This window comes from Buceros rhinoceros, unplaced genomic scaffold (assembly GCF_000710305.1).
Source record: "Buceros rhinoceros silvestris isolate BGI_N320 unplaced genomic scaffold, ASM71030v1 scaffold8138, whole genome shotgun sequence".
In the NCBI taxonomy this organism is placed as follows: Eukaryota; Metazoa; Chordata; class Aves; order Bucerotiformes; family Bucerotidae; genus Buceros; species Buceros rhinoceros.
This window is the reverse complement of record NW_010427401.1, coordinates 26,457-38,841: the sequence shown is the minus strand read 5'-3', so window position 1 is coordinate 38,841 and position 12,385 is coordinate 26,457. Positions and strand designations below refer to the sequence as shown.

Below are 12,385 nucleotides of genomic sequence, written 5' to 3'. Positions count from 1 at the left end.
AGTGGAATCTTGAAATTTGCTAAGAAAACTAGGGATTGCATACAAAATCTGAAAAAAAAAAAAAATCTACCCTTTTATCTGTAATAGCCAAGCCTGGTGGACATATTTCTGGGATGTGGGACTCCTGAATTCAGAAGCAGACAGAGTACAGGTTAGAATAGGTCTTCTCTATTTCAGGGAATGCCCTGCACCCTCTGGTGTTGGCTGTTAACTACAGAAGCTCTTTCCTTGGCATTTTCTATTTTCACTATTCTGATTGCATCTAAGTGATAGAGCCACACCTCTCGTCTGTCTCCAGATGCTTGCACCAGCTCAACTCTTCAGCTTCTTTCAGGTTGCTGCTCATGGTTGCTTGATTATGACCTTCCACCAGCTTTTGAGGCCCTGTAATCTTCTGGTAATCACAATTAACAGTTTAGGGAAGGAAGATGAATGTCACAGAAACTGTCCAGTTTTCTGTAGTGGGAATTGGGAATCCTGCTAATGCCAGCAAGACCCAGGAGTCAGTGAGGTCAGGCAGTGGGGAGAACTGTGACAGAGCAGGACTGTGGCTGACAGAAGGGCTATATAGGCTCAGATGAGCCTCTGAAAACATGCTGAAGAACCAGGGAGTAATAGTGTTCTTTCCCCACATGTACTCAAACTGGCTTCTTGCAAAGCTAGCAAGTGAAGCTTGGGAAATTGCCACAGCTTTTCATCATTTCTTCCTTCCCTAAAACACAGCTGTCAAAACGACAGGTGGATGCTTGTGTTTTGTGGGATGAGCATTTATTGAAATATTTGACATTTAGTTCCTCTGCTCATGTGTTTTTCTCTTTTCAAAGGGACATTATACTCCACATGGGAGTCTCTTAATGGGTTCTCTAGGTTGTTTTTAAGAAATGCTCCACGCAAGAACACTCAGGCAAAGGCTCAGGCCCAGGCTGCCAGAGGTCAGCATCACAGCCTCACCTGGGAAGTACTTCTGATCAATGTAGTCTATAATAGTTGTCACAGCCAACATAGTCTCCTCACATGTGGGTTCAATCTGGTCAACAGGTAGAACAAATCCATGAGTACCCTTGTCTCGCAGTTCAAATGTGTAGGAGAAAGGAATGCCAATCATGTGAGCCCAGTCCCGTGAGGATCCTGAGTTATTGTCTGTGAATTTAAAAATAGATAGGAGATACTTGTATTAAGCATGGTTCTTTGAAAATACTTTTTGCTATAGGTAATGCAAGATTATACCAGAATCCCTGAACTAAGCAATAACCGTGTATCACTGTGACATGGAGAGCAGAGTTTCTAGGAGCTGCAATTCTTAATTATACTAGAAGTCTTACATGGAATTTCCTAAGTGAAGCAATCCTCCATATTGTACCGTAATAGGAGATGAATTCCAGGGATTCCGTGTTACTAGCATTTTACTGTGATCAGTGTGGGGTGCAAGCTGGATTTGCCGTTTGTCTGTTCTAGTACTTCATCTCATATGCTGACACTGCCCAGAATGTCTTTGTGTATTTGTTTTTAAGCATAATTTTGGTCAAGTCTGAAAAATTTCTGGTTAGCTCCTTGTATCACTGTTTGTCTTCCTCATGCATCTTTTTTCTTGCCTATTCAGTATAAGTACAAATGCTGGCAAAATGCAGTCCTAGTCATGGACCTTCCATTTGCACCACATTGCTCATGCAGTAGGTGACTTGTGTGACACAGGGACTGGCACAGACAGATGCTGTGAGTATGCCAAACCCCATGGGTACTGGAGCCAGCTACTTACTGTTCTGAGTGACTAGCATGTTTTATTGTTTATTGGGAAAAGATTGGGTTTCCAGACAGTCTTTAGGGCCCTCTAGTCCTCTGCGTAAAGGCTGTCAACTAGTATCAGCCATGATGGTGTGTTCGTGATGTGGCTATCCAGTCTTCTAGGAATGAGGCTGAAACAAGCATATTTCACACAGAACTGCAAGCATCTGCCATGTGATAATGTCTGATGGAGTAACGATAGACCTGATTTGGATTTTAATTTTTGCTTGACTCCACTGAAGACGAATAGGAGTTTTGCTGCTGACTTCAGCAGGGTCAGGATGATCTATCACCAATCTCCTTCTGTCCCCAGTGATGTATCTGTGAGGAATTCATGTAGGAATTAGCTTCTGATCAATGTTTCCTTCCTTCCCGCAGTCAGCTTTGTAACGTACAGTGTTATCTTGTATTCAAATGACTGCTATTTAGATGTTCCACTGAACCAGCCCATTAAATATTACTCAAAGAGGAAACTCGGCCCTTACTGATATCTGTGACACAAGAATGACTCTTCTCTGAAAAACATGAAGAAACTTACATAAAATTAAAGAGGTTGGTCCTACTTTATAGCTGGTCCCATACTTTCCCATCAGGGCAGCAGCTGCTTTCTCCGCGACATTCATCTGTAAGTTCAAAATAGGAACAGCATTGTCATCAGTGCCAGTACATTTGGCAGTTATTTTGAGTGGTCCAAAATTTTTATCTCTCTCAGCTTTACTTTTACATATGATCAGTTTTAAGTTTTGGTATTATTAGTTCAAGACTTTAGAGAAGACCATTACAAACATTTGGGCAAATTTTTCTTCATTTTTTTTTAGTGCAAATTATGTTAAAATTGTAAAAATTACTCTGCTATTAGGTAGTTATTTGCTTTGTTGTAATGCTAGAGGGGTCTATTTTGGAGAATTAGAGTCTATGCTGTGTAGCATACTGATACTGACTACAGCAGTGATTGATCCCTTACATTTCTTACATCACCGTAGACTCTGTATCCCACCGTCTTTAGAAACTGGAACCACAGACAGACTGAATGATTTCTCCAATGTCTCCTATGAATTTCAAACTCAAGTCTCTCACGCTCTTGACTACTGCTGCAGCTACTGGAATGTTCATAAATACATATGTTAATGAACTCAAATTAGAACACTCAGAAACTGAGGGAAGAAATAACCAAGAAGTAGGTCCCTGCTTTGCTCCCATTCTTTAGTGACTACATTCAGAGTACCCTTTCTGGATGTAATCATGACAGCCATGTGTGTGTGATGTGCCAGCATCTTAACGTGCAAACAATCCTGTCTGCTGCAAGAACTTGGTGCTCTTCTCCACTTACCTTGCATCACAGCAACCCTATAGGCAATAGTTCAAATTTCCTGATTTAAGATGGTTAGGATTAATTCTGAGGAAATAAACCTTGCTGATGCTGCCCAAAGCAGCAGGAACTCTGGGAGCCAAGCTCCTGAATAAGCCCAGTTCTTCTGAAGGAAAGTCAAAAGGGCAGAGAGAGTTGTGCCACATCCTACTACCTGTACTTGTTCTCTACAAGTGTAGGAGATGAATGTTTTGCCCTACCAGTTCTTCACTGTTACTTGGAGGTTTAGTTGTGGAACCGTAGGGAGTGAGGATGTACTGTCCGTAGGAGTGAATTGTTAAATAGCACAAGATGTCACTTTTCTTCTGTTCAATAAAATGAGCCACAGCTCTTGTCTCAGGCTCTGATTCTGGTGCAGATCCACAGAAGATTTCACTGCTGCAGTTGTAAGAAACACCAATACCTGGAAAGGAATACCAAAAGTGAATCAAAGGAGTGACATCTAAATGTCAGTTCAGAGGCAACAGGGAAATTTACCTCGGAGCGCTGATGTGTTTGTTTATGTGGGCAGGGAGACTAGACAGCTCAGTGGGACTTTTAACATTTTACTCTGTTGGTAGCAACTAAAATTTGCTACAAGACTGAAATATTTAATGCACATTTATAGGCTGGCTGCAACGAAAACACTCTGACACCACCACAGTGTACCACCTGCCAGGGAAGCTTTGGAGGCACCTTGAAATTCATGGCAAACACAAATACTACCTGTTAAGTGACTAACTCCTAACATTGCTGCCTAGAGCTGATGCTTGCTCCTGCAGTGAATTAGAGGTATAGTTCTATAAGTTTTCTGCTCGCAAAAGTGAATGCCAGTTGAGAGTCAATGACTTAATATTTTTTCAAACCTGGTTTTTAGTTTTACATATGTCTTGATGACAAGATGAGTATTCCTTTCTTACAGGTCTTCATCTTATTTCAGAGACTAGTTATTATTCTTGCTTTACATTTGTGTTGCTCATCTGAAATAATTGGAACTTACTGCCCCAGGAGGAATTGAAGTTTCGGTTCAGATCTGTCCCATAGCATGTGCCATTCATATATGGAGAACGGTTTTTCCTCCACAGACGCTCCTAAACAAAAGTACATAGTAACAATTCAATGATCCATAGATCTTAGTGATAATATGGTGTAAAGGATCCTTTATTTTAAACCTCTGCATTCTGAGTAACTCTGGTGTCACAAGACTGCAACTCTGTGTGCAAGGGTGATAAAGCTTAGTGATAGAACATTTTATCTACTACAGCCAGGCTGTCATCTTCCACAAGCCTGCATGCACCCTGAAATGAACCTCCTGAGCTTTAAAAAAGATTTTTCTGTAGTGCTCAACTGCTTTCATGCAGTATTGCACTCCTAAGAAAGACTTGTCATTTTGAGGGATACTTCTGTGTCCGAGAGACAGATAGTAGCTGAACTTAATGTTTGTTTCAGATTCAGGATGAATGGTTTTTTGTCAGCTAATCTTGCTGCTGCTCCGTGGTTCTCTGCCTCACTGTTCTCATACTCACTGCTATACTTGGTTCTCCGCAGGCCTCGCTGGATTGCCTGGATGAGCTTCCCAATTGCATTACCTGTGTATCCAAGTACAATGTGTGATATGCCCCAAAGCTCCGGGGAGCAAGCTGGGAGACAGCAGGATCCACATGGCAGTAGGATGAGTCTGTTGGACCATGCTGAGGTCCTGCTTTAAAAGATGTTTCAACAGGGCTCAGGAGCCTGGATGCATCATGAGAGTTGCTGAAGACCAACATTTTACATTATCCTCCGTATCAGAAAAGGAAGATTATTTGGGAGGGCACACCCATTTCAAAACCAAGTAGTCCAATATTTGACCAATTTTCCTCCTGTTTCATGCTGCAAAGGTGCTTAGACGCATCTGCTAGTTGAGATCTCTTGTGGAGAATGATTGACTCCTCCAGACATGCTCCATCCATCAACCAAGCCTTGAGCTCTTATCCCGGAAGTAAGTCCATCCCCAGAAACCCAAAAGCAATCAATCCTGTGGTTTTGCTTTACCAGAAGAAACAAACCCTCTGTGTCATGAGAGGATATGTGAGTAATGATTCTGTCACTGTTCTCTGTTTAAATATAATTGCTGTGATTGTATCTAAAATTAACAAAGCATGCTGTGCACATCTAACTTCTGATCTAGTTTCTAGATTTTTCGCTACTTACTTTTTCCCAGGAATATATGTAGCCATCAATATTGAGGACTGGCAAGACATAGAGGTCCAAATTCTGCAGAAATCTGCTTATCTTTGGGTCAGATTTGTAATTCTGAAGAATCTGAGAAGAAAACATACAGAGGACTGAGCTGAGAATCTAGTGGCAATCACTGAAAAGAGCTAGTTCAGAACTACCATCAGGGGAATCAGTCACTCTTGGATATCACCATGGTATCCCAGATCTACTTGATCCCCACATACGCGATATCTACCTTTTGCCATTAACAAAGTGACAGTGTATCCAGGTATCCAGGGTGCTTCATATGGATACAGTCTTGCAGGTACGAAAGCTGCATGATAGTGAACCTGTGTGCCAGGTACTTTCAGTACACATGGAATGTTGCTGTATCTTAGGGTTGATTTATTCCACAGGAACTGTGGCTTTGTGATGTAGAGAGGATTGATCCAAAAGCCACTGTGGGAAATTGAGAGATGGCTATCAAGTTTACTGGCTTTACTGGAATCAGTTCAGGTGGAGGAAACAATATTGTCCCATATTACCTCATCTCAAACTGTGATTTAGACTTAGGTCTCCACAGGTACCTGTATTACACACTAATTTTGAAAATCATATTTTAGTGGAAAAAGCATAATTCTTGGTACCACCACAGAGAAGATCCAAAATGGTAAGTTTTTTTATTATCTAACTGGAAAAGTGAGGACTCACTTCTTTCACAAACCACTGGCAGAAGGCTGGAGAGATCCATTCTCTGGCATGAATCCCACAGTCCATCCAAATGATCTTTTTGGCTTTATTTGATGGTTGACTGATCTGAGAGAGTGTAAAAATTATCATTTGGAAAACTGTTATATTACAATAAAATAGTGTAGTGTAATACAGAAAGGAAAGGATGTGCCTTGATATGCCATTGAGCCATCTGAGATTATTATTATTACAGACATCATTATGACAAGCTCTTCTTCCTAATAACAACATCTCTGTAGTATCACAGGGCAAGAGTTTTAAAGTGTCTGTTAAGCAGGAGTGTCAATAAAACAGTTTCTTTTTAATTTGTATTAGTCATTCACAGAACTGATTGTTCTTACATTAAGAGCCTTTTTTTTTTTTTTTTGGAAGGGGAAGCTTAAAAAAGGAGGGAATCTAATTTTACTTAGTGGTAGGAACAGATTAGAAAATAACTAACCCAGTTATTAGGACTGTTTTTTAGTAGAGTGTCCAATAAAAAATGTCATGGAATACTCCTAGCAGAAAGGCTATATGCCATAAACATAATAAAAACAACAAACCAAAACTCTTTATCCTCTCACACAGCTGTTGCCAAGCTAGTTTCAGTTTGATTTGTATTTCTAAACAAGACTTCAGTTCAATTTCTTGTTTTGACTTCATAATAACAGTAGCAAGGTTGTGGTGATAGTATATATGAAAGTTGGCAAATTGTACTGAATTATAGAGGAGTAAAATCATCTCCTGTTATTTCAGTGAATTGGGATGAACACTGTCGTAGGAAAGATCTAAATGCTGTCTTCTCCTGTGTAATTTTTTGTGAAGGTAACATTTATTCATCTTAAGAAATTTCCTTCCTCACCTGCAGATAATACATTGCTCTATTCTCAAAGGTCTTCCCCAGGTAGTGCTGAGTCACAAGCTCACTGTTGTTCTTCTGGATCTGAGTCATCCATTGATCAATCTGAAATAGTCACAGAGAATTACTGGGCCAAAGTGGGAGTTTATTTCTCTTTCCTACCTCCATTTACCAATTAAAGCATAGTCTTTTGCTTAGACAAACAACATTTTCCTCAGAGCTTATTTCAGTCTGTGATAGCACTTAACACCATGGAAGGCTTTTCTCTTGCCTCTGAGCAAAGGCATGGTCCTGTCTCACTGGGTGTTAAAAGCTAACGCTACTGGATTACAACAGTGACCCTCTACTCTGGATCTTATTCAACATGCCCATCCTATTGGGCATTTTTCTGTTGACTACACCAGACACGGAGCCATACCATCGTATCTCCAAAACAGTATTATGGTCTCTTCCCTATCACTGCTACTGATTTACCACATTCGAGTTCAGCAGCAGTCATCCCCAATGGGTAGCTCAAACAAAATATACACGAGGATTGACTCTGCTCTCTCACTCTTTGTTATGTGGCTAGGAGAAAGTATACCACCATGCTGTGCCTGTGGGTAAGCCTACTAACTGGTCTGTGTCACATAGTACCAAGACATCTTTCTACCCACCCTCATGACATTATTCTCTCCTGAAGTGTCAAAAACCTGTCCTTAAATTACTTCTCTCTACAGGTCTCCCACTTCTTCTTCACTGGGATTACAGAGACTGCAGTAGTCATTGCACTTCACATTTGACTCAGCATCAAACATACTCAGGCTTAAATGAATAAATGCTAGTGATAATGATACAGCATAGTATTAGCATAGAAAGGTAACAAAACAATCAATGAACCCCAGAATATTATTTACAAAACTATATGGGTGCTTCACGTGGAGCATTTAAGTTTTGGTCAGGGAGGAATTGAGGATTTAATAAAAATCAATGGCAAATCCATATTCAGTTCAACCCAGGCCAAGATTCTAGAGAAGAGTAAGAACTGATTCTGCAAAGAAGGCGGCCAGAAAGAGCTGTAGCTGACTTCAGCTGAGCTTTCTGCAGAGTTGCTTGCTGTGGAATTTACAAAATAGCAGCAACGAAGCAAGCAAGCAGACTTGGTTTTCTCTTTACCTCTTCCATTGGATGATATTTTGTGTAGATGTAACCTCCTTGCTCCTGCCTTTGGGTGCTCCTCTCCCTTGGCATGCTCTCGTCCACAAGTTTCTGCACATCAGGTATTAGGATTCTGAGGGGTCAGAAATGGGAGATAGACAGAAAATAATCCCTGAAAATTACTGCAGAACTCTCACGGTGGGTACATTGCTTACATCAAAAAATGAAAGGATTTAGCCTCTTCTGTTGCGGTCTGCCTGGCAAATTCATCACCATCAGCATAATGGTTACTTTCACATAAGAGAAACTTCGAAGTACTGAGATTCTCATTGGGTTTTAACAATAAAGTAATAATTTTACCAGATCCTTTTTTAAAAAAATTGACAATTTTCTAAAAGATAATGTTCAATGTCTTTCTTCACCACTTCTGCTTCTGGGCAAAACTCTTAAATACCACCTTTTGGAAAAAGGAGGAAAAAGTGAAAAATCTAAGAGTAGTGTTTCACTGTATTTTGTGGAGACATTTTCAATTTACAAAGACTTTGCAGAAGTATGCATTGCAATTTGCAAAAATCAGAACAAACCCCTTCTTTCATTCAAAAAGCTATTCTTGCTTTTTTAGCTACAAATTAGTTCACAAATGGGTGTAGCACAGGCGTGATTCCATAATCAAGGGAGTCCGTAAAACGTTTTTCTTGGCTTCAGAGGACTTTGGATCATACACTGTACTTTCTCACTGCCATCAGCCCCGTGCAACACGGTTTCAAATCTGTGCTCATTTGTAAATGCCTGCAATAAGGATTGCAAACGTACCTTCAACGTTGTTGATTCTGAACACTGTAAGTGCTAATAGGCTATTCTGCTGACAGTAGCACTGATTGGCATTTCTGAAAACAGCACATAACAAACTTTTAAGAGTAGTTACAGCTGACTTTCACTCTGAACTTTGATGTTTGTTCACAGCTGAACTTCAAACTAAAGTTCAGGCAGTGAAAATTCCCATGAACTGAAACCACACACACAAAATGCCTTATCAGAGCTCTGGAGAATTGAAATCCCCAAGTCTGACACAGTCAGAATATTGATGTCCTGATTGTAATTTATCATTATATACCTAACTGTCATGTTACCTTCCTTGCACGTCAGCTGCCTTCTAAAAGGTTGTTCCTGCTTTGAATCTGTTATAGGAACTTTAACTCTAACATTGCCATACTCATCTTGGCAGCTTTGCAATACAAAGCCAAAATTTCAGCTTGACTATTAAATTACTGTCCTGGTTTGGGCTAAAACTTCCTTAGGACCCTACCAAAGGTGGATACAGTTCTGACCCCAATCAAAGGGAAAAAAAAAAAATTAAGCCGCTAACTTCAGTTTAGTCTTTAAATTTCCACTAGAATCAGTTGAAACCATTAGAAAACGAAGAGCCTTGATATAAATAAGAGGTTAAATATCTTCTGGAATGTTGTCTAACTCCTGCATACTTAAACATGATGCTAGATCATTGTACTGGCTCACACCTCATCTCTCTCCATCTCTGGTTGTCAGGACATCAACCTACTCCAGAGAACTTGTCAGGCAAGACGCAGGTTGTCAAGATCGTCTTTAACTCTAAACAGCTTTGAAGTGGCACCAATCCTCCTTTAACTTATATTTGATTGATAAATGTCAGTGTATGTCCATAGGCCATTTGTCACCAGCCCCCAATGATGACATGATTGTATATATGAAGTATAGCTAACTACTGGTTGCCTGGAAAAGTCACTTCCAGATGGGAATGGTACTGTGAGGCATAGATCTTATTAATCCCATTTGGCTTTATAAACACTCCTTGTAACTGGATTATATCCTTTGATTGGACATAGAAAGTGGCAGTTAGTGAAGATATGTGGCTGGGAAGGTGTGATAAAGCGTTGTGGGCCATTTGCGGCTCGTGGCTCCCAATTGTGCATGCGGTGGGGAACCTGCGACTGTGACGTTCATCCCAGACTGGGATGTCTCTGTTTAACTGGATGGTGCCAGGAAATTCTCACCAGCCTGGCAGGGAGTGAGGGGAGGAGAAACAGGGGTAGAAAACTGCAGCTTTGAAGAAACTGGCTGAATATTGACTTTAAAAGGGCTCTTCTCCAAACCAGAGGAGAAACAAAAGACAGGGAATGGAAAAGAGAGCTACTAAGACTGCTTCTCTGCAGTGACACTGATTAAATCTTTAGGTTCTCCAAAATAGGGAGGACCCTTTGTTCAAGCATCCATGCTTTCCAAGAGTAAAGCATGCTCCTATAGATAGTGGTTGTATCACATCTGGTTCCTGACTTTATACTAAAAAACTGAGTCATAGATTTGAGCACCATCCCCTGCCACTGAGAACGCAAGAGCAGAAAACAAGATAGATTGGGCTGTCTCAGATCCCAGCTCCAAAGCTAGAGTCCAGGCTAGTTGGAAAGCGAATAAACAGGGCATAGGGCAATGTGCTTTTAAAACTTTAAGGTATATGTAGCATCTCTGCATTGGGCAGGCCAAGGTGAATTGAAGGCTCTTGGAACAAAGGTTGGGTCCTATCATCTGTACTTGCTGATTCATTTGGAAAGGGCTAGGTCATTTTGTGATAGCGAGAAAGATTGTTAGAGCAAGTCTTTTCATCATGAAATTAGAGGTTTTACTTGTAAGAGATCAGATGCTGATCTAAGCTGTCTTTCACCTCCTGCACCAGAGGGGCTGGGACCCTTATGTGCACCTCTTCTCCAGCCCCAATGTCTTCAGGCAGCAAGGGCTTCCACAAATCCAGCTGTGCAGAAGAGAAAGAAGAAATGCACAAATCAAGTTCTGTTATCAGAATGAGAAAATATATTTAAAATAGAGTAGCTGCATATCAATAAATGGAAGAAGATTTCCTTCAAATTCTCCCCTTGAGTATTCTCCAGCCATCAGTTCATAGAGCATGCAGCACAGGTTCAGTGTTTCCATTGACTGAGGCACCGCTGATAAGGAGCAGCACTTACACAGAGCCATGCAAGGAAACTAACTTCTTCCCATAAATCCCTTTGGGTAATGGAAGGGTAATTCCACCCTACACTAACAAAAAAAAAGTTAGGTAAAGCTTTTTCAAGATTACTTTAACCTTCATTCCTGTCTAAAGTTACATGCAAACCCCTTATGCAGTCCAAGATCCCACTCTGCTTTTTGGGCACATGTGGTTATTCTTTCTCACCAGTAAAGTGCTGCAAAGATGCTGAAGATGCTGAACTTGCTGAAATGTTTCTGGCACAATATGCAAAACCTGATCCCTGGAAATTCAGCAGAGAAACAAGATCAGTTTTAGTTTCTGTTAAAGTATCCATGATTTCAGAAGTCAAAAGGAGATATTTCATTATGTAGAAGGAAGACAGAGCATGTAACTGAGTGCTGTTCCAACACAAACATGTCTGAGTGATGAATTCTTGGAATGTTTTAGCTACAAATAGGTCTAAGCGATGTGAGTTTTCTGTTGCTAGAGCATTAGCTTAACCCTGCTTCCTTGCCAGTGGCAATTATTTATTCACCATACCAGCTTCACTGAAGCCAACAGCTTGCATGAGCTGGGATGTGTGTTTCTGCCTTTGCAGGACCAGGACCAAAACAAGATCGTTGGTAAAATATAATAAACTATCTATCCAGTAAGATGTCACTTGTGTTTTTTTTTTTTTTCCTGTTCTGGAATTGTTCGATTTTTCCAGATAGAGTTGGTGCTTTGCTGATGTACTTCAGCATGAAAAAACATTAGATAGCCATGATAAATGAACATTGCTAAGAGCTTGAGATATTCACAACCTATATGCCATGACAATAGTCAGTTTATTCCACAAATAGTCACTAGTGTGGTCTCTGAATTGCATATTCTTATTCAATTAATGGGAAACAAAAATTTCTAGCACAGGATTTGTAATTTTATATTTTTAGGAAAGACGCAAAGATCTACTGTCTGAGGGCTGCTCCGAAAGTAACGCCTCCTATTTTATTATGTTGGCCCGTGACGACATCAGAGGTGTATGCTGCTGGTGCGGCAGTAGACGTTGAACCTTCCTGCCAATAGCCCGTTGAATTTTGTTGCCGTGCGACAGACGGCAGCAGAGGGGCGCTCTGACAACCTGGCGCCTGACATGGCAGTGCCTGTGAAACAAAGGGGTGTCACTGAATTCCTCCACGTGGAAGAAACTGCACCATTGCCATTCATCGAGGCTGCTGAACGCTAACAGAGACCAGACAGTGGGTGTCAGCACAATGAGGGGGTGGGTGCCACGTTCCAGCAGTGATGACAGTGACGGTGTGCCACCTCCACCAGTGCAGATTGTTACGAG

General features: G+C 40.8%; 1 protein-coding gene across 1 annotated transcript in view; it reads right to left on the bottom strand.

Annotated features, from left to right (window-relative positions):
* Positions 1-874: 874 nt before the first annotated feature.
* Positions 875-12,385, bottom strand: part of CPO (carboxypeptidase O) — a 14,487-nt gene continuing 2,976 nt past the window's right edge. The window contains exons 2-10 of the mRNA XM_010141877.1: positions 10,712-10,874; positions 8,073-8,187; positions 6,921-7,022; positions 6,041-6,145; positions 5,324-5,434; positions 4,131-4,221; positions 3,352-3,554; positions 2,321-2,405; positions 875-1,140 (exon numbers count right to left, since the gene is read on the bottom strand). Of these exons, the coding sequence (XP_010140179.1) occupies positions 875-1,140; positions 2,321-2,405; positions 3,352-3,554; positions 4,131-4,221; positions 5,324-5,434; positions 6,041-6,145; positions 6,921-7,022; positions 8,073-8,187; positions 10,712-10,874 (1,241 nt within the window). The remainder of the gene's footprint in view (positions 1,141-2,320; positions 2,406-3,351; positions 3,555-4,130; positions 4,222-5,323; positions 5,435-6,040; positions 6,146-6,920; positions 7,023-8,072; positions 8,188-10,711; positions 10,875-12,385) is intronic.